The sequence below is a fragment of the Python bivittatus genome, unplaced genomic scaffold (assembly GCF_059951505.1).
Source record: "Python bivittatus isolate LINGU-HERP-01145 unplaced genomic scaffold, Pbiv_v1 ctg000180_np1212, whole genome shotgun sequence".
NCBI lineage: Eukaryota > Metazoa > Chordata > Lepidosauria > Squamata > Pythonidae > Python > Python bivittatus.
The window spans coordinates 616,571-635,235 of NW_028277047.1; the positions used below are offsets into that span (position 1 = coordinate 616,571).

General features: G+C 59.0%; 1 protein-coding gene across 1 annotated transcript; it reads right to left on the reverse strand.

The window, feature by feature from the left end:
* Nucleotides 1-1,361: 1,361 nt before the first annotated feature.
* Nucleotides 1,362-18,378, reverse strand: NTRK1 (neurotrophic receptor tyrosine kinase 1). The gene is made up of 16 exons (XM_088137105.1): nucleotides 18,071-18,378; nucleotides 14,022-14,096; nucleotides 13,739-13,810; nucleotides 12,569-12,637; nucleotides 11,749-11,909; nucleotides 11,410-11,558; nucleotides 11,066-11,192; nucleotides 10,106-10,441; nucleotides 9,160-9,224; nucleotides 8,894-8,996; nucleotides 6,803-6,949; nucleotides 6,453-6,583; nucleotides 6,114-6,286; nucleotides 4,729-4,969; nucleotides 3,555-3,713; nucleotides 1,362-2,949 (listed from the first exon to the last, which is right to left on the reverse strand). The coding sequence occupies exons 1-16, from the start codon at nucleotides 18,265-18,267 to the stop codon at nucleotides 2,764-2,766; spliced, it is 2,391 nt and encodes a 796-aa protein (XP_087993231.1). The 5' UTR covers nucleotides 18,268-18,378; the 3' UTR covers nucleotides 1,362-2,763.
* Nucleotides 18,379-18,665: the final 287 nt, after the last annotated feature.

Below are 18,665 nucleotides of genomic sequence, written 5' to 3' on the forward strand. Positions count from 1 at the left end.
CTGCCCCACCACTCCCCCTCTGAGCAGCGATAGGCCTAGAGCCCCCGTTGCACCCCAAACCCCTGGCTTCTGGCCTGGATGCAAATTGCCGGCTTACTGAGTTTGGCCCAGAGATGCCACCCTCCTTCCCAGCGCAGTTGGCGCCGCCCACACAGTCTTTGGGGCCAGTTCTGTGTCACGCCACTGCCTGCGGTCTTCTCGTGGGGTTGGGCAGAAATCTCTTCGTGGGTCCACGCTTGGGCACCTCCACCTGCAGCGGGCCCCTTGGTCCCTGCTCTGCCCCCTGAAAGAGCTGGCACCCCGAAACAAACACTCCTGCCCCTCCCGGCTGCATCTGCCCTTCTCGTCTTGCCTTGGGCGACAACCAAACCACCCTCGTTCATTACTCAGATGAAATCAATTCGCCCCCATTAGAGCTGGATCCGCGCTGAGCCCAGCTGGGCGCGAGTCGCTCCCCCATTACCCTACAGATGTGATTACCGAGGATTCAATAAGGCTTTTGATTAGATGAAGGTGTGCATTTTCTTTCTCTCGGGGGGCCAATCACTTGTCCTGTCACCCCCGATCAGCGTTGAAAGGCAGAGACACGCCTGGCGGCTGAGCAGCAGCGTCTCCCCCCCAAACGGAGTGGGGAGAAGGACCAGGAGGCGTCCCCCGCATCTTTGCGCAGGGACGTGGCACCTAACGATGCGAAGCGGTGGGGAAGCACTGGGGGGCTACTGAAGAGGATGGGACCCCGTTTCCTTAGGCAGAGACCCGGCAGCAGAATGAGGAAGGAAAGCAGAGAGGGGGAGGAATAATCAGAGACAAGCAGTGAAGATGAGCTGGGCCCGTTCTGCCTTCAGACCAGAGGGGGCTGCTCTCTTCAGATCCCTGAAAGAGATCACTCAGGAGGGCATCCAGGCCTGGGCTCTCTCATCCCAGAGATGGAGAAAATGGATGTTGGTTACAGCATCCAAGCAGATCTGGATGACACAATGCTAGGAAAAACTTCTTAAAAGTAAAAGCAGTCAGAGAGGGAACCAAATCCTGGGTGCCCCATTCGGGGGTCTTGCACTGAGCAGGGGGCGCAAAGGCTCTTACTACTCCATAATTCTACTGTTTTCCACCCGAGCACAATTTCTGCATTTCTGTGAAGAGGCAGGGAGGGAAGGGGGGAAATGCGCCCGTGGGCCAGAAGGTCCCTTCCGTGGCACCAAGAGGACCTGGTTTTGCCCGCACCTCCCAAAGTCGGAGTGAACGTTGCCCAGAGAAGTGAGGCCCACCTGTACCACAGGAAGTAAAGCAGATGGGGGGCTTTGGGGCTCCCTCCCTGATCATGCGCAGTGGCGCGTGAATGAAAAGAAAGGCAGACGCGTCTCTCTCCAAAGATGTGAGTGAATCCGACAGATTTATTTTATAATTCAGCCCAGGTTCTTTCCAGCATGTTCTTCCAATTCTTACAGACGTCTAACCCCGAGAGCTCAGCCTGGGTATGATGTGTCCCCCCATCGTCCGTCCTTGAGTGCCTGGTGGCCCTTCTCGGCTGCCTGAGATGGATTCACCCCAATTGGGAAGACCGGTGGGGTCTGTCCAGCCCCAAGATGAGGTCTTCACAACCTTGCCAATATAGTAAGTGCTTAGAGCGGGGGGCCAGAAGGATATCTGGGGTCCCTAATCCCAGTTAAATGTCATTCCTTAGCCCCTCCTGCCTTGAAAATTGTGTTCAGCTCCCCTTAAGAACTGGATGTGAGGAAGAGCCCACATTGGGGGGTGTGGGGCAGGGGAAGGTGACCGATTGTCCTGCACGCTAATTCAACAAAAGGCACTTTTCAGAAGAGCCTTTGCCCCCAGCTGAGCAGCCCTGCTGGGTCTCAACAGCCCTGTGGTCTGCTTAGGGCTCCATGTCCCTCCATCACCCTTGTCTTCCGAGAAGGCGAGAAAAGCCACACGCCAGGGCAGAGGGCAGGCCGGCTGGCCACAATGGCTTCACTTATTACAGCTTTAGCCTACATTAGAAGCAAGGCCAGGTTATTTTGGAGGCAGTATTCGAGTCAGAAAGCCCCCACTGGACCTTGTCTTGGGTACACCCTCCGGGTACACGTGGATGATGGGGCTCCTGCTCTTCTCAATCGAGCCGGGCGTCCCTCTCCCTTTCCCAGCCAGTTCTAAGTCTTGGGTTGCTTTCTGGATCCAGGTGAGTCTGGATTCTCCAGATCCCCCGGGGAAAGCTATTTGTTATAATGAAGATCTACGGCTTAGGACAATAAATAATAATTCACAGCAGCAGCGTTTTTCCTCACGCCCACTCTGACACCACCTATGCTTGCTTCCCACAAAGGGCGCCTGCAGAGTCACTCTGATTGTCTCGTGAGTACCGATGGAAAACAGGCTGACGTCACCCCGGACAAGGCTGAATGGCTTCCCCTGCCTCGCCTCCTCTCGGCCGTCCGTTCGGAGTCTGCCTGGCTGGCTGCCACACGTTAGAAGCGGGACGTCGCCCCAGAGAACCAAGGTCTGCAGAATTGTGCTCCCCTCGGCAGATCGGGGCTCTTCCCCAAAAACGGTCTTTATATACACAAGATGGAGAAACTGCTACTTCCCTCCTCCTGCCCACATCAGGCCGAGAAACCAGTTCGCTTTTCCGAGACAGAACGAACACAATCCCTGCCAGGAAACAGATCTTGTATGGGTTGGGTTACTCGGTTGGATGGATGGATGGATGGATGGATGGATGGAAGGATGGAGATGTTGGGGGCGACTCCCCCTCTCTCCACCTCCCCCTTAGCTGAGAATAGCCAGGTACACCGGGGGGGCCTTGACCAGGGCTTGCAAGCGGCTGTGGATATCCTTCATGTTCTGCCGTTGCTGGGGCTCCCGTTGCCAGCAGCTCTGCATGATGTCGTAGACCTCCGAGGGGCAGGTCCGGGGTCTCTCCAGCTCCCGGCCCTGCGTGATGCATTCGATGGCCTGCAAGCCAAGCGTGAGAGGAAGCTCAGCTGGACGTGCGTTCTCAGAAGCAGGAGCACGGCTGGGTTGGGTTGGGTCGCTGTGCTGTGCTGTGCTGCATGTCAGCCGCCCGGGGCAACCACCGCCCTGCCTGCACGCTGCCAACAAGGTTCCTGCAGCACGAGCAGTGCCTAGAAGCTACCCGTGTTTCCTCTTTTGAGTTCTCATCCCGGGAGACAAAAGGCCCCACCCTACATTGAAAACTGGCTGCAGGAAAAGTCTGGGGTTGGCTAAACTTAGGTGGGCCAAGGAAAGAGGCATTCGCACCTGGCGGGCCAGGGTGGCCACTCACAAGCCACAGGTTGCAGGAAGGAGGTCTGATTTGGCAGCTCCAGCCCCCTAGCCCTTGGGCTGCAGCTGGGGGCTCACCCCACCCTGCCCCTTTCACTGCTCCCCAAGGGCTGGCAGTGAGCTGGGCCTCCTGGAGTCCGGTGGGCTCCCTCGCTCGCCCCAACCCCGAGATGGCCGAGCAGACAGTTGTCCGTGCAAAGGATCCGCAGGCAGCAGGAGCACGTCCCCTGCCCCACAGCTGGCGACGGAGCCCACAGGCCCACCCCACCCTTTACCTCCGTGTTGGACAGCTGGTACCAGGGCTGCTTGCCATAGGTGAAGATCTCCCAAAGGACCACGCCGAAGCTCCAGATGTCACTCTCGGTGGTGAACTTACGGTAGAGGATGCTCTCTGGGGGCATCCAGCGGATGGGAAGCATGGTACGGCCCCCCACCTGCAGGGGAGGAGGAACGAGGTGAGCGGCTGGCAGGCACAAGCGAGCGGGGCCGCGGGTTGGCAGAGTGCCAGGGGCGCGGTGCAGCAGATGGCACGTCCTGCGCAGGGGTCTGGGCCAGGCGTGTTTCTTGCCAGCCGGAACGGAGGGAGCGGGCAAGGCCCCAGTAGACGGGCACCAGGGGGACTCCGGCTGGGAGGGGCACTCCGCACCTTTAGTAATGGGGGGGATGGCAGCCTTGGGGATGGGCATTACATCTGCCCCAGGAAGACATCCCTTCCAATCCAGGAGCGTTACTGTAACTGCACTTAACAAAATGCATTCTCCTGGAGGCCCCGAGCCGAATCCTCCTGTCTCTTTCTTCGCAGACTTTTCCAGGCTGCTGGTCCTCGCTGGGAATCCTCCTGTCTCTTTCCTCGCAGACTTTTCCACCTCCATCTGCTTTCTTGCTCAGTGCCCTCTCCCCCCTTTTAATTAACCGTTAAATGGCAGCTCTCTGCTCTCCCTCCTGCCTTTCCACCGGCTAAGTGCTTATAGGTTTTTCCACCCCAGGCCCCATTAAATATGAATGGAGGCTGGGGGAGAAACTAAAAGGGAAAAAGAGAGGAGGAGTGGCCCCCCCAGACCCCCCCCATTCTCCCCCTCCCTTCAGGAGGTAGTCACGAGAACCCAAAAATGCCTGGCAGGTCTTCCGTGGCAAAGTCCTGCCCCCCATGTTGCAACCCCCAGAGGAATCAGCACTGCTGGGGGAGGATGCCTGTTGGAGTCTTGCGGGGAGGCTCAGAGGAGGAAGCCCCCTAAAAACAAGAGAGGGAGCCTGCCCACAGAGATGGCAGAGGAGAACATCAGGTGCCAGCCAGGAGAGAGGGGCTTCCAAGGGGCACTTGGAACAGTCAACAGGAAGCGGCAGGCTCCAAACTGGCGCCAGGGAGTGGGAGTCCAGCCAAGGTCAGGGATCAGCCCAGGGAGACTGTTCTAACCCCCTGGAAGGCTGCAGGTCACGCCCCCCCCTTACCCGATAGTAGTCTGTGCTATAAATATCCCGCGACATGCCAAAGTCTCCGATCTTCACCACCAGGCTGTGCCCCACCAGGCAGTTCCGGGTGGCCAGGTCCCGGTGGACGAAGTGCTGCGAGGCGAGGTAGACCATGCCGGAGGCGATCTGCGTGGCAATCTGCAGCATTTCGCTCAGGTTCAGCTGGCCAAAGGACGGGCCGTTCCCGTTGTCCAGGATCTTGGCATCCGGCCCGTGCGACCTGCAGGCGGGGAGGTCGGGGAGACCTTGGTCACGCGAAGCCACCGCCTGCTGCGTTTCCGGAGCATTCAAACGGCTCCTTAATTGGATTTCGCTTACAGGGTTGACGCATACGATGCAGTCCTCGTTAAGTCGAACGGGCAGTTCATTAATTGTGCGTGCCCTCACCGTGGCAACTTTGGTTGCTATCCCATACGTGGAATCGAATAACCTCAGGAAGAATTTGGGAAGGGCAGGAATGCAGTGGGATGCTGAGGGCGAGGCGTGGCAACCCCGTGCCCTTGGGTATTTCTTCCCCCCTCGGCCCACAAGCGAGGGCTGGTCACGCCACGAGTGAGAGACGCAGCAAAACCGTGAACTATTTCAGATTAATCCCAACAGAGGCCGGGAAGCAGGGCTGAGGGGCATTTCTGGTCCGCTGCACCCAAAGACAGCTGGGCATCCTTTGGCTCTCTCCTCTGCCCCGGGGTCTGCGGGGCACCCCCCACCCAGGAGGGCTAGTCCAGGGCCATTTCCCAAAGCAGCTTCCCCATTTTTTTTCTTGACACAAAACACGGCTGACAGAACTGGAGGAGGTGTTTGCAGCGAGCCCTCCATTAATGCCAAGTCTTATCACCATAACCCTCCGAGCCGCATCCCCGAGCCCGTCCGAGGGACGCTGGCAGCTCTCGCCTACGGGCAATACCTGGGGGCCGATCGAAAGAGCCTCCGATTATTCCAGCTGATGGCCAATCCCCTTCAATTTGAGCCTTTCAGACAACTAATCTAATCAATATTGCAAAGGGAAGATTGCATTAGCCGGGGAGGGAGAAAGGCCAGGGAAACTGCTCCAGTAATGGAACCGGGGAGGGGGAAAGAGACACCGGGGTGGGGGGCAGGGAGCTGGGAGAAAGGAGGAACCAGTTGGGACACTCCTCTGCCACAACTCCAGCGGCTGGAAACTGGAAGAAAACAGGGGAGAGTCTCCTGTGCTTTTCATTCTGTTGGCTTATTTTCAAATTTCTATATGCCGCCCATCGCACTGTACAAGTGACTCTAGGCGGCACGTAGAAATTTGAGAATAGATAAATAAAATAAACACTGCCAGCACCACTGGGGGGACATCCAGCACCAGTGTCTCACCTGTGGCCGGGCCTCCTACTCACCGGAGGAAGCGGTTGAGGTCCCCGTGCTTCATGTATTCGAAGAGCATAATCAGGGGCTCCCCGTCGGTGCAGACCCCGTAGAACTTGACGATGTGCTCGTGCTGCAGGACCGTCAGCAGCTCCGCCTCGCGCTGGAAGTCCAGCCGGGCATTCTCCGTGGCTTCTTTCAGGGTCTCCGGAGAGAGGAGGGGGCTGCTCAGCCGGGAGAGCTCTGGCCCCAAACCGAAGGACCGCAGGACCCAGCCACGGGGAAGAACCCAGTGGTCCTTCCGGGCAGCCCCTTTCTGCGGGAGCAGCCCCCACCCCAGACCGCGAGCCCAGCGGGGCAGGCGTGCTCACCTTGACGGCCACCAGCATCTTCTCCTGGGTGGGGGTGAGGTTGTGGCACTCGGCCAGGAAGACCTTGCCAAAGGCGCCCTCGCCCAGCTCCCACTTCAGGAGGATGTCTCTGCGCTTGATGTGGCGGACGGCTGTGGGGCGAGAGGGAGCGTGGTGAGAGGGAGCAGGGACGCCTGGCGCACCCACGGGGGAGATGGAATGAGGGCGGTGCAGCTGGCCTCCCCAGGTGAGAGAGCCCAGCTGGGGCCCGGGAGGGGCTGGAGAATGGGGGTCCCGTGGCCCTCCAGCTGCGGAGCCCGGATCAACACTGTAAGAGGACAATGGAGGTTGGATGCTCCCGACGCTCCTACCGGTGTTGCAGAAATACTGGGGGTTCTCGACGAAGCTGCTCTTGAGCGCCTCCAGCTTGCTGTCCGCGGAAGAGTGGGGGCTGCCCCCCACGTCCATGAACTGCAGGGACATGGCCAGGTCGTCCTCTTGGGCCAGCACCACGGACCCTGCGACAAGGCGGAGAGGGCAGGGCAGTGCCATAGCCGCCCAGCGCCCGGGCTCAAGCCCTGTTGCTGAGATGGGCTTGGTCAGCCTTGTTGGTTGGCCAGGGCTGTTAGGTCAGCTGGCCAGGAGCTGAATGGTCACAGGCAGAGGGGGTCTGGGAGGTGGGAGGCAAGCCAGGATGCGGCCTGGCCAGGTCTGGTAAGGACGCAGCGGCTGGACATGTTCGGCGGGGCCGGCATGCTTGTGGTTTACCTAGATGTGTGAAGCCTTGGAAGAGTCTAGTTTCCCTGGGGAAGTGTGACCCCAGCAGAGACTCCAGAAACAGCCTTTGCAACCAAAAGGAGGAACTTTTCTCCCCAAGTCCTGGAGGAGGAGGAGGAGGAGGAGGAGGAGGAGGAGGGCCTGAGCTACATAATCACTTTTGGGAAGCCTGCAAGCTCTGGAGAAACATCTACAAACAACTTGCCCTGGGATGTCCTTTGACTTCCCAATCTAACAGGTTTGGATTTCCTAAGGGTGTCCCTTCCAAGGACTAACCAGACCTTCCCTGCCCAGCTTCCAGGCCCAGGCCAGGCTGGGCAGGCATCCCCAGCCAAGGTCCCCTTTTCCAGAGGGGCCCCAAAGAGACCGGGCAGAAATCTTTCGCGACAGATGGGAGGTGGCAAACAGCATGGCTGCCAGCGCCGGCTTGGAGAGTATCAGCCATCTGATGGGCCTGCGGAGCGCGAGGGCAGCGTGTGCAGCGCCAATCTGGTGGCCCCCCTTCTGAAAGGGAGGCAGTGCCAAGGGAGCCGTAAGCAGAGCGTTTAAGCCTCCGGTAATTACCGCGAGAGGCCCCTGCCCCGCAAGCCTTTCCCGATGCATCTTCATCAACGTCAGGGCAGGGCTGCCGGAGCCTGGCGGGTGGAGATAAGGGCTCCAGAGCTGCAGCGCTCTGCGTAACATGGGGGCAGCGGGCTTCCAAGGGAAGGGAAAGCTTCCAGGAGGGGCTAGCGCTTCCTCGCAGGACCAGGGAGGGCTTGGGCCTTGCCCGCTTCTGGCGTGCCTCTTTGCCTGGCCCAGCCTGAGCAGTGGGTCCTTGGGGGTCTCCCCTCCACCCCCAATCCTGCACAGCTTTCGCGGGAGCAGCCAAGGGCAGCTGAGGGCATGGGGAGGGGGGAGCAAGGAGGGCTGGCAAGGGGGCATTCCTGGCAGGGGAGCCTCCCTCACTTTGCACCCCTCCGGCTGAGGCTCCTTTGCAGAGAAGTGGACGGGCAGAGGCGGTCTCCTCTGGTCTCTCAAGCCAAGCACCTCAAGCAGCAAGTGGGCGGCGGGCAGGGGGGGTCTGGATGGCTCTAACAACAACAAGTGGCTGCTGCTTTCCTTCCCCCGCCCCCCACCTTTTGCTGCCTTTCCAGCCCCCCGGGGGTGATTCAGGCCGATCAAGCCCATTTACAGCCTGAATCAATTCCAGCAGTGAATTAGCAGCTGATGCCTGCCTGAAGGGGGAGGAGGAAGGCTAATGAAATGGGGGAGGCTGGGGGGAGGCAGCTCCTCCTCGCCTTCCCTTCACCGGGGCCCGGCCCTCAGGACCACGTCCGCTGTCAGTGCAAGCGTGGCCACAGCTGCCCTTGAGGACCACGAGAGGGACCCCAAAGGCTATGGAAGATGTCTGGCCCCTGGACTGGGGTGGAGGGCAGCCGGGAGTGTTAGGGAGAGAAGCCCCCCAGAGACTTGCATGGAGGTCAGGGAAGGAGATGGAGCGCTGAGGCTGCTGGAAAGAGGAATTGGGGGGGGGTGTCTGTCCCTGACAGACCAGCAGGGGGTCTATCTCCCCTCCAGGCTGCAGGGCAGCCCCCTTGCCCCATGCCAGGGCGGAGGCGCTGTGCCAGGCAGAGTCCATCTCCAGCCCCAGGGCACAGGAGGGGGGCAGGAAGGGAGGCCAAAGCCCCCCTTCTCCCACTTACGCTTGATGCTGAACTTGGACCGCCGGCCGCACTTGTTGAGGATGACCAGCATGACGGAGAGGAAGATGCAGGCACAGACCGCCAGGACCACGGCCACGGAGATCTGGGGGTGGGGAGAGAGAGCGGCACCCTGGGCTGGCTGCCCCCAAGAGGGCGCCCACGGGAGCAGGGATGCGGACCCGCAAAGCTGGGCAGAGTCCTGGTTCTCTGATGGCCGTGGGGCTTCCCCCCCTCCCCAGGGAACCTCCAGCATCTTGGCACTTTACCCCAACGGGGTGCTCCTCTGTGGTCTCCACGGGCCCCCCCTCGGTGTCGTTTGTGTCCTTTGTTCCTGGGCACAAAAGAAAGAACAGAAGGAGATCTTCCGGGCACTCAGGCACTCCCCGGCTTCTCGTCTCCAGCCTCAGCTGGGCACTCTCCTGAGCCCAGCCCGGTGCCCTTGTAACCACCCTGCACTGTTTTTCCCACCATCTCTGCCCTTTCCACAGAAGATTGGGGGGGGGGGGACAGAGAGTTTGGGGGGTGTCTTAATCCACAGAGAGAGAGGTCCTCTCCACGGGAAAGAACCCTGGTTTCCACACCCCACCCTTCTACCAGGACCGAGCTCTGTGTGTGTGTGTGTGTGTGTGTATGTGTGTGTGTGTGTTCTCCATCCCAGTTGGGCCTCCTTCCCCCTCCCAGGGGCCAAAAACCCAACAGCACTTACGGCCTGGTGTGAGGGAGCCTTAGCAGCATGGAAAGGGAAGGAGAAGAAGGGGAAGCGTTGGTGAACCTTCAAAACTCAGGTCTCCAAAAGCAAACGGCCCTGAATTGTGCTCTCTCTCCTTCTCCCTCTTTCTCGCACATATGCGTACACACCCACGTGCACACACACGCACACATCGGCACCCCTCAGGCGGTATGCGGGAAAAGCGTGCCTCCGGCAGCACATTCAGAGTGCCCTCGAGTCTACACGCTACACACTGTGCGTGTCCGGAGGGAAAGAGACATCCGGGTGCCTCGGCTCTTCCGAATTCATGCAGCCCTCCCTATTTCTGCCCTCGCTGGCAGTATCCAGTTCATTCCTTGGGGCAGGGCATAGGGAGCTTGCATGGAAAGTGCTTCTCTGCGGTTACAGCCCCCTGGGCCTTCTGCACTCTCCCTCGTGACACCAAGAAACCAAACTCCCCCCCCCCAGGCCACAGAAGCCACCTCGGCCACAGAGCCCGGTACCATGGAAAGGTTCTTCCTCCCGGAAATGTTCATCGGGGATGTCCATGAAGTGCTGATAGGTGGTGCAAGAGGCCGTGCCCAGGGCGTTGGCCACCAGCAGGGTGTAGTTGCCGTTGGAGAAGTGCGTGGGCGTGTTGAGGTACAAGCAGCCGTGGACGATGGTGGAAGTCCGGACCCATTCTGTGAAGAGTCTGGTGTAAACGTCGCTCGTCTCTCTGAGCTCAGAGTTGCCGATCCGCCATCGGATGCTGGGCGTGGGGTTGCCGTCCACGGAGAAGGGGATGCACCACTGGTAGTGTTTGACCGCCTGGCCCAGCTCGCGAATCACAGCTGGAACTGCAGGAGGGAGAAGGCCAAGGAGGTCTCCGCGGGGCACGCAGAACTGCACGGCCCCCGTCTGGCTTCCCCGGATTCAAACCTGCACCTACAAGCCCCGACCGCAACTTCTGCACCGGACACGCTGCCCCTTCCAGTCAGAGCAAGGCTGGACCTCCGAGGGGGAGTAAAAAATTACCCTTTCATGGAATCGTAATTTTTTTTCACTGGGTTTGGTGGCTTTCACTTCTCAACTCAGCTGCCAGCAGCCGGACAGGAGAAAGTGGGGCTCCGAAGCACCGTTGTTTGGACGCACCACCAGGCGGGTTTCTTGTAGAGCAACCAGCTTTCTCCTGGGTTTGGATCAGCGGCAAACTGGGTGGTAGAGCCCTGAACTCTAAGGTTGGGCTGTACCACTTGGGGAGGATGCAGCACACCGTATTTCTTGTCGGGTTTGCTCGTCCGCCAGGAGTGTAGCGGGCCCTGGGGCATCTTTTCCTTTCTCGCCTTCTTGCAAGGAATACATATCCCGCTGACTCATCCTCCACCCCCACCCTGTAGCTAATATTTTTTCTTTTTCCCTTTGCTGAATGCCAGCCTAAAGGACCCCCACAGCCACCCTGCCCCAGCCTCCTTTCCCCTTACAGGTCACGTTCAGCTGGGCCACGGCTTCCCCCATGCCCGCTTCATTCTCTGCTCGGCAGGTAATGTTGCGCAGGTTGTAACTGGAAGAGACGTTGGTGATCTGCAGCGTGATGTCAGACTCTGACTTCTGGAGGGCAAGAAGCACAAGCCATTGACCATCCCCTCTCCCCTTCTTCTGGCAGATCGGCCCTTCTGAGAGGCTCAGTCCCCCTTCTGAAGCCCCAGCCTTCGGATCAAAATCCAGGATTTCACGCGGGAAGGGCCAAGAGAGCAGAAACAGACACCCACCGCCTCGTCAGCTGGGGCATGAGCTAGGTGCCAGGGGGTCACCACCTGCAACTTGCCTTGATTACGATGGGGGGGTCAGGCCCAACCTGGGGCACATCCCAGTCCACCACCGGCCGTGGCTCTCCCGTGATGTGGCACGTCAGGTTGACACCCTCGCCTTCTCCCATCGGGGTGGGATCGTAGTCAATCCAGACCTTGGGGAAATCTGCACAGGGATGGAGCAGGAGAGTGGGGGCTTCACCCAGCTGCCACGAGACCCCCCCTAGCTGGGGAGGGGCGCTCTTGCGGTTGCAAAAGGGGCTGGGGAAATTCTGGGCTGGACTGGATCGCTGCAAAGCAACCAGTCCACCGAACTCCGCTGGCAGTTCTCCCGCTGAGAGAAGCTCTGCCCTTACCGCAGCCCGGGAGGGTGAGGTTGAAGACTGGCACCAGGCTCTTGTCCTCCTGCACGCATTGGAAGGACTGGTTGCCTGATCCCTCCGGCTGCCTCTTCTGCTGCCAGAATTGCAGCCACAGCAGTCCGCAGACACACCGGAGGGGGTTCCCCACAAGGATCCTGCCCAGAGAAAGCGGGGGGGGGGGACGGGGGGACGGGAGGGACTCAGGCTGAAAAAGCCACAAAACCTCCCAAGCAGAACTGGGAGTCCGGAGAACATCCATTTCCTTATTTTTTATTTTTTTTTGTCAATGTCTCTGGCTCTCCAGAAGAGCATTAAAAGGGAAGAGTGATATCTGCCAAGGCAGAAGGGAAACCCAATTTATCCACGCTGCTCTTTCAATACTTGCTTAAAGTGGAGTGGATCTCCAAACTGCATTATGGAATATCAGCTGGCCAGGCCTCTTTTATTCGAGTTAATCGATACGGATTGGGGAGGGGCACACCTAGCAGGAAAGTCAAGCTGTGTCTGAACGGTGGACTTGGCCCAAGGAGAAACCATGGGGGGGGCTGGGGGCCTGGACACCCCCCTCCTGGCCAGGCCTGTCCTCGGCAGACAAGCAGGAGTATTTTGCACGTGTCCTTAGTCGGGAAAGGCTAATTCGTTTCAACGGGAATGGTAAGGAACGAATTGGGCTCCGAAAATTTGAAGGATTCTGAGTCTCCTGGTTGATGGCACGGGAGGGGAGAAGGAGCTCTGCCAGAAATCAAGGACAAGACCAAACTTTGTGAGTTGGAGGGGTAACGGGGGGGGGGGGGTGCAGGGGGCAGAGACTCACAGCTCCTGCAGGCGGAGATGGTAGAAAACCTTCCAGGACAGGAACTCCAGCTGGTTGAAGGCCAGATTCCTGCAAGAGGGAGAAGGAAATGACAGGGATTACCGGCTGAGCCCCCATTTCCTTCCCACCCTCCCTTCCCCACTGCTGTCCACAGCCTGCCTGCCTGCCTGCCTGCCCTTCAGCAGGTGCAGCCTCTTCCAGCTGGAAGCCTGAGCCAATAACTCTGTGTCTGCTTATTGCAATCCTAGGTTACGCCGGGTTGCTGAAGGGACACAGACTCACTCGGGTTAGCCTCTGACCCATCAAATGGAGGCGGCCCCCGCCCCAGTGCCCTGAGTGGACCGTGGCTTGGATGCCCGAGCTGAGCCTCAACTCCTCATCTGCAGGCTGGCGGGGGGCGGGGGGGGGCTTTTGTTCATTTGGGCAGCATCTGCCCTCACTTGGGGTGACGGGGTGTCTGGTCCGAGGGAGGCTGAGGGCCAGCTGGACAGCAAAGCCCATGAACTGAAGCAATGGCTTCTGCCCTTTGGAGCCAAGCTGTCCGCCTCCCTCTGGCCTTGGTGCTGCCCCTCGCCCCTGGGGCTTGCCCAGTATGAGCCAATCCAGTCGCTTTGGCTTTGCTTCCACCCAGCGGCCAAGGGCAAGGGGCTGCCCTCTACAGCCAAACCCGCTTGGGCAGGAAGGGAAGGGAAGGGAAGGGAAGGGAAGGGAAGGGAAGGGAAGGGAAGGGAAGGGAAGGGAAGGGAAGGGAAGGGAAGGGAAGGGAAGGGAAGGGAAGGGAAGGGAAGGGAAGGGAAGGGAAGGGAAGGGATGTTTGCCACAAGGCAGCGAGGGCCGTGCTGAACAGGAATCCATCGATCCTTCTGGGTTGCAGAGGGACATTAACCCTAACAATGATTAATCGTGTTCCAGCCAAGCCGTTAATGAACGGAGGGGAAGGGGCAAAGTGGAGACATCGACCTGGAGGGGGAGGGAGGCCCCCCGGGACTGTCAAGGCTGCCGGGGATTCATCTGCCGGAGCTGAGCTCCCCTTCCTGAAGGGGCTTCCATGACTGCCCCGTCCACGGGCTCCAAGGGCTGGCGGGAGGGGCCTCTGCAGGCCCACAGGGTGCCAGGGGAGGGAAATCCGAGCAGCCCCCAGCCAGGAGGGGCCCAATTCCCAGCACTCACACATGAGTCAGGTTTGGGCTGGCTTTGAAGGCATCCGGGGCAATGAACGTCAGGTGGGTCCTTGCAATGGTCCTGCAAGAAAGGAATAAGGTCGTACCTCCCCCAGAAGGGGCCACAACAGGGAGCCACAAAGGTCACAGGCTCTCCTGTCCCTGTGCGCTGCCTCCAAGGGGCACAGGGCACCCGGCTTTTCCTGGTCAGGAGGGCTGTGTGAAAGGATGCCACTGGGCAGAGCCCTCCCTCCACCCAACACTCTTGGCCTGGCCAAGCCCCCGAAACTCACAGATTCTTCAGCTCGCGGGGGGTTTTCATGTCCTCCCCAGTCAGGTTCACCAGCCCAGCCTGGTTCTCGACAACTCTGAAAAACAGGAGACCCCTTCGACCTCTGCAACAGAGGGGACCCTGCTGGAGCCGGGCACTTCCTTGCCCAGCTGCAGGTCCTCTCTCACCCTTACCAGGAGAGGCGTAAAGTGGAGGAGGGGAGGGCAGCCTGCCTGCAGGTGGTCAGATCGGGCCTGGGGAGGAAGGAGGGCCCCCGGCCCCCAATTGCTGCCTCTCCATTTACCCTGGCTCCTCCAGGGTTTCGACTGACAGTTGGTGATTCAGGTGCAGATAGAGAGGAGAGGGTTGGGTGAGTGGCTGGAGTCAGCTTTTCCAAACATGCTTTCCTATGACAGCGCCTGGGACTTCCCATCTTCCCAGCAGACCCTCCCCCCTCCCCGCTTCCCAAAGAACCCTTTCTCCATCTTCAGACAGCCAACCCAATGAAGCCGCGGGGGGGAGGGGGAATAAAACAGCCTTCTGGCCCAGAGGGGAACCCACAGCATTTCCAAGGGAAGGGGACTGCCAAGTGAAAACGCAAACCACCGTGGGGTCAGGGGCCATTCAGTGGGGCTGATGCTCAGCCATAGGGCTGGTTCCACTCTGGCTCTGCACAGGGAGGATGGAGTGACATCTCTCCCCCCCACCCGCCACGGCTCTTCCCCGCCATGGCTCTTCCGGGAACTCCTCGCTTTCTGCCACCAGGCATAATTGATGGGTCCCTCTGATGTTGGGAAAAACACAGTGTTGGCATAATGGCCCATCAGCTTCTCCCCACTTAAGCGGTTCAGAAGATAGAGAAGAGCTATTAGCAGAAACCTGTGGGCAAGCGGGAGCTTGAGGACCAGGCAGGACAGTGTCCCTCCACCCAAACAAAAATACAGTTCACCCCCCACTCCTGCAAAAAACTCTTTCTGCCTCTGGAAAGCAGCTAAGGTTAGCTGAGCTGAAAGAGACCCCCGATCCAAAGGGGTCCTGGATTCCCCACCCATTACAAGCAAATAAGTCAAACAGGGCCACTGGAATGAATCTCACGCCAGACAAAGCAGCAGTCAAACTTGGAAAGATTTTTTGAGGTGACTGTCCCTGAGTAGCACATTGTTTTTCAAGAATTAATAGAATTAATGTGTTGACAGTTCTGACTCCCTGCCTTTATTCTGTTCAGATGAACAGAAAAATGTAATGAATGCAGCTGACTGCCACACTTCGAAATATTTACGGGCTGCCTAATACATTTAGATCCCAGTAGTCAAACTATTAATTTGTTCCTGCTTCCAATATTTCAGTTCAGTCCACTTTGCCTATCACACATAAAACTTTTGATTTTGGTTTGTGCTGCTTACAAACTATACGTCAGTACTCTAAATAAGATTTCCATCAATGTGGAACAGTGGAAAAAATGCCCACACTATCCAGTTAGCAAGTTATAAACAGCAAAAGTGACTTGGTTGGTCCTAAGCAAAAGGGAAGGGGTTGTAAAATAAGAAACAAACATCCAGGTTATCAAAGAAAGACGATGTTAAAAGGCGGAATAGGTATGTGTGTGTGTTGGGGGGAGGAACGGAAAAGATGCGGGGGCAAAGCAGTGCCAAGTGGCAGTCTCTGCTGCATTGCGGGCATAGGACTATGAACTGCGACCTGTTGCAGGCCCAGGGGTGTGAATTGGGGCCTGTTGACTGCAGTCGCGATGCCAGTTTGCACCAAGAGTCTCCTGAAAGCTGACGGGGAAAAGGAACGGGTGTTTTTTGGGTGGAGGGAATATAAGCCAGAGTTGCTAATGTCAAATCTATTCCCACCCTTCATTGAGAAAGTGGGGGCAGATGTCAGCCAAGTGGTCTCCGTGTCAACCAAGGCGAGATGACCTACAGCAGCGTTCAGTGCCCCCATCCCTCCAAGCGAGGGGTGGGGTGGGCACAGAATTCCTCAGGCTGTTGTGTGATGGGTGACGCACTTGCTTTGAATCCTACCAGCCCCAGGTTCATTACAGGAACCCAAGGAGCCTTCCTTGCACCTCCCCTTACTCAGTGGAAGTGTTCATTGGCATGACATGGAAGCTCCATTTTTGGGGGACTGCTTGCCAGCGATACTCTCACATTTTGGGGGCACAATTTTCTGGGCAACATGCCGTGTTTCCATTCACATTCTGACCCCCAATTGCTCTGAGGCTGGCCTGAATCCCCACTTCTCTCTCTCTTTCGGGAGAGAGCCCAGGCTTCTTACACAATGCCCAGCATTAGCCCAACATGGTGAACAGGGGCTGCCAGGCAGAGCCGGGGGGTGGCACCCTCTCTCTGGAGGGGTCCCCCAGCACCTCCTTGGCTCTCCAGCTTACATTGGGACAAAGGCCTGCCTGGGGTGGGTCTTCTAGGAAGCTGGCTAATGCATGGTTCCCGTACCAGCTGAAGGATGCATTACGCCCCTCAAGGGAGTCAGCCAGGCACGGCCACGCTGAGTGCGTCTCCCGGTTCCTGGAGATGAGGTGGCCTCCCTTGCAGGGAAGATGGCTGGTGGCCAGGAGGCCAAGGCGGGAGGGAGGAGGCGCTGCCTCACCCAGATGCTTGGGCAGGATGGAGCCTCTGATCCTGATGGAAAAGGCTGCATGACCCCCCTCCGGGTGAAAGTGGCCCTTGTGGGGGGGGGATGATTCCGTGGCTCATCTCCCAGGTCTCCCCTCTAGCTAAATTGGGGATGAGGAGACCCACTGGCCAACACCCCGATCCAGGAGCTCTGCTTCCCTACTTTTTGCTGCCCAACAGAGGCTGGTTAAGGAGAAAGTCCCCAAAGGCAAGAGGGCCTGCAGGGGGCCTTACTCCTGTGGAGGTCCTCACTACCAGGAATGCAGCTCCTTAGCCCACTCCCTGCTCCTCCACTGGGGCTTGTCCTTTGTCTCCAGGGCGGGCCAGGAGGTCAATCTTGCGGATCCTCCCTTGGGCTGTTCCTCTGCAAAAGCCGCTGCTGACCCCCGTGCCCCTGCTTGACGTGGCCGAGTAGGTCCACGCCAGCCAAGGCACACTCCAAACCCTTTGCATCCCAAATCTTGGCCACTCTCTGGGTCTCGGCATCAAAGCGCTGCTTCTAAATTGCACGGCGCGCTCCACTCTTGAACTCTTGGCTCCAGGCACCATAAAGACCTCCTTTCACTTCTACAAGGTCCTGGGGCTTGCCCACTGCTTGGCAGCAGAAGGCACACCCGTAAGGGCAGCATTTTGCATCCCAGCCCTTTCTCTCTCCCCCGCTCTCTGTGCGTATATTTCCATGTCTCCCTTTTCTCTCCTAGCATCGGGGACCTGGAAGATGCACAGTCAGGTAAGAAACAGCAGCTAAACTCTTCATGGTTTACCCCAGGAGAGGGGAAACCTTGGAAATGCCAACGTGGCCGGACACAGCTACACACAGCAGACCCCCAGTCTTTTGTCCTGGGATGTGAGTGAGGCAGCTATGGGTACGTCTAACCCCGGCCCCATGACAAAGCAAAACCCTTTCCTGGCCATTAGAATCATTCCTAAAGTCCGCTCTGCAACGTTGTCAAAGTTTGTACAGAGAGGAGCTCAGGCAAAATTTGGCCATTCCCGCAAATCCCGTTTGGAATGGAACCTGTCTTGGTCCTTGGCTCAGACTCACGGGTATTTTAACTGCCTGGCCCCGAACTAGTACTCATCCCACGGCGGGAAGCAGGCTTTCCCTGCTGGGGAAAAAAGGGGGAGGGCTTGGGACCCCTTGGAAGTGGCCCCAGCTCCGCCGTTCTCTGGGGCTCGCCCTCACTGCCCATCCAAGAGGGGCACTGGCTAGCAGAAGCTGGGCTAGACCGACTTGGTGCTGAGGCTGAGCTGGCTGTCAGACTTTACTCAGGGGTCAGGTCTCTCTCGGATCCTCGGAGACGGGTGCCAAGGCTGTCCTCTCCCGGGGAGAGCCAGAAGGTGAGGTGGGGAACGGGAATCCCTCTTCTCCGGGCCGGGGGTGCCTCTTTTCCCGCCCTCCCCTCCACCTGCCCGGATTCCCTCCGAGACTCACATTTCGGTGAAGTTCTCCAGACTCCGCAGCTGCGCCAGGGAATGGAGGCTGTTGGGCTCCTGGCACAGCAGGGCACTCAGATAGCACCGGCACTCCTCCAGGCAGGGGGAGGCGGCGCTGGGCGGCAGGCACAGCCACCCCAGGCAGAGCACCAGCCCGGCTGAGGCGCGGAGAAGGCTTCTCCCGCTGGGCTGCATCTTGGGCCTGGAGAAGCAGCCGCTCTCGTCGGCTGCCTCCGAGAGCCCCGGGTGGCCAGGGGCGCTCCGGGCATCTGCCTCTGCCCGGCGCCTCTTCCCGACTGAGGGACGCGCGTGGATGCAGCCGCGGCTCCATGCCTGGAGGGATTTTCAACCTTCCAGGGGCGGGGCTGTCTCGCGGGCTCCTCCCCCCAAAGACGCCCTCCCGCCCTCTCCGCGCGGGCGCCCGTCTCTGGGGACGCCGGCGGAGCAGGGCCGCCGGGATGCTCCGAGGCAGGCGGGGAGGCTGCACCTGCCTCCGCCGAGCAAGGCTGCGGGGAGACGGAGCAACCGCGCTGGCCCAGGACCCGGGCGCAAGGAGGCGCCGTCGAGGGCAGGCTGGCTCGAGGACCTGGTGC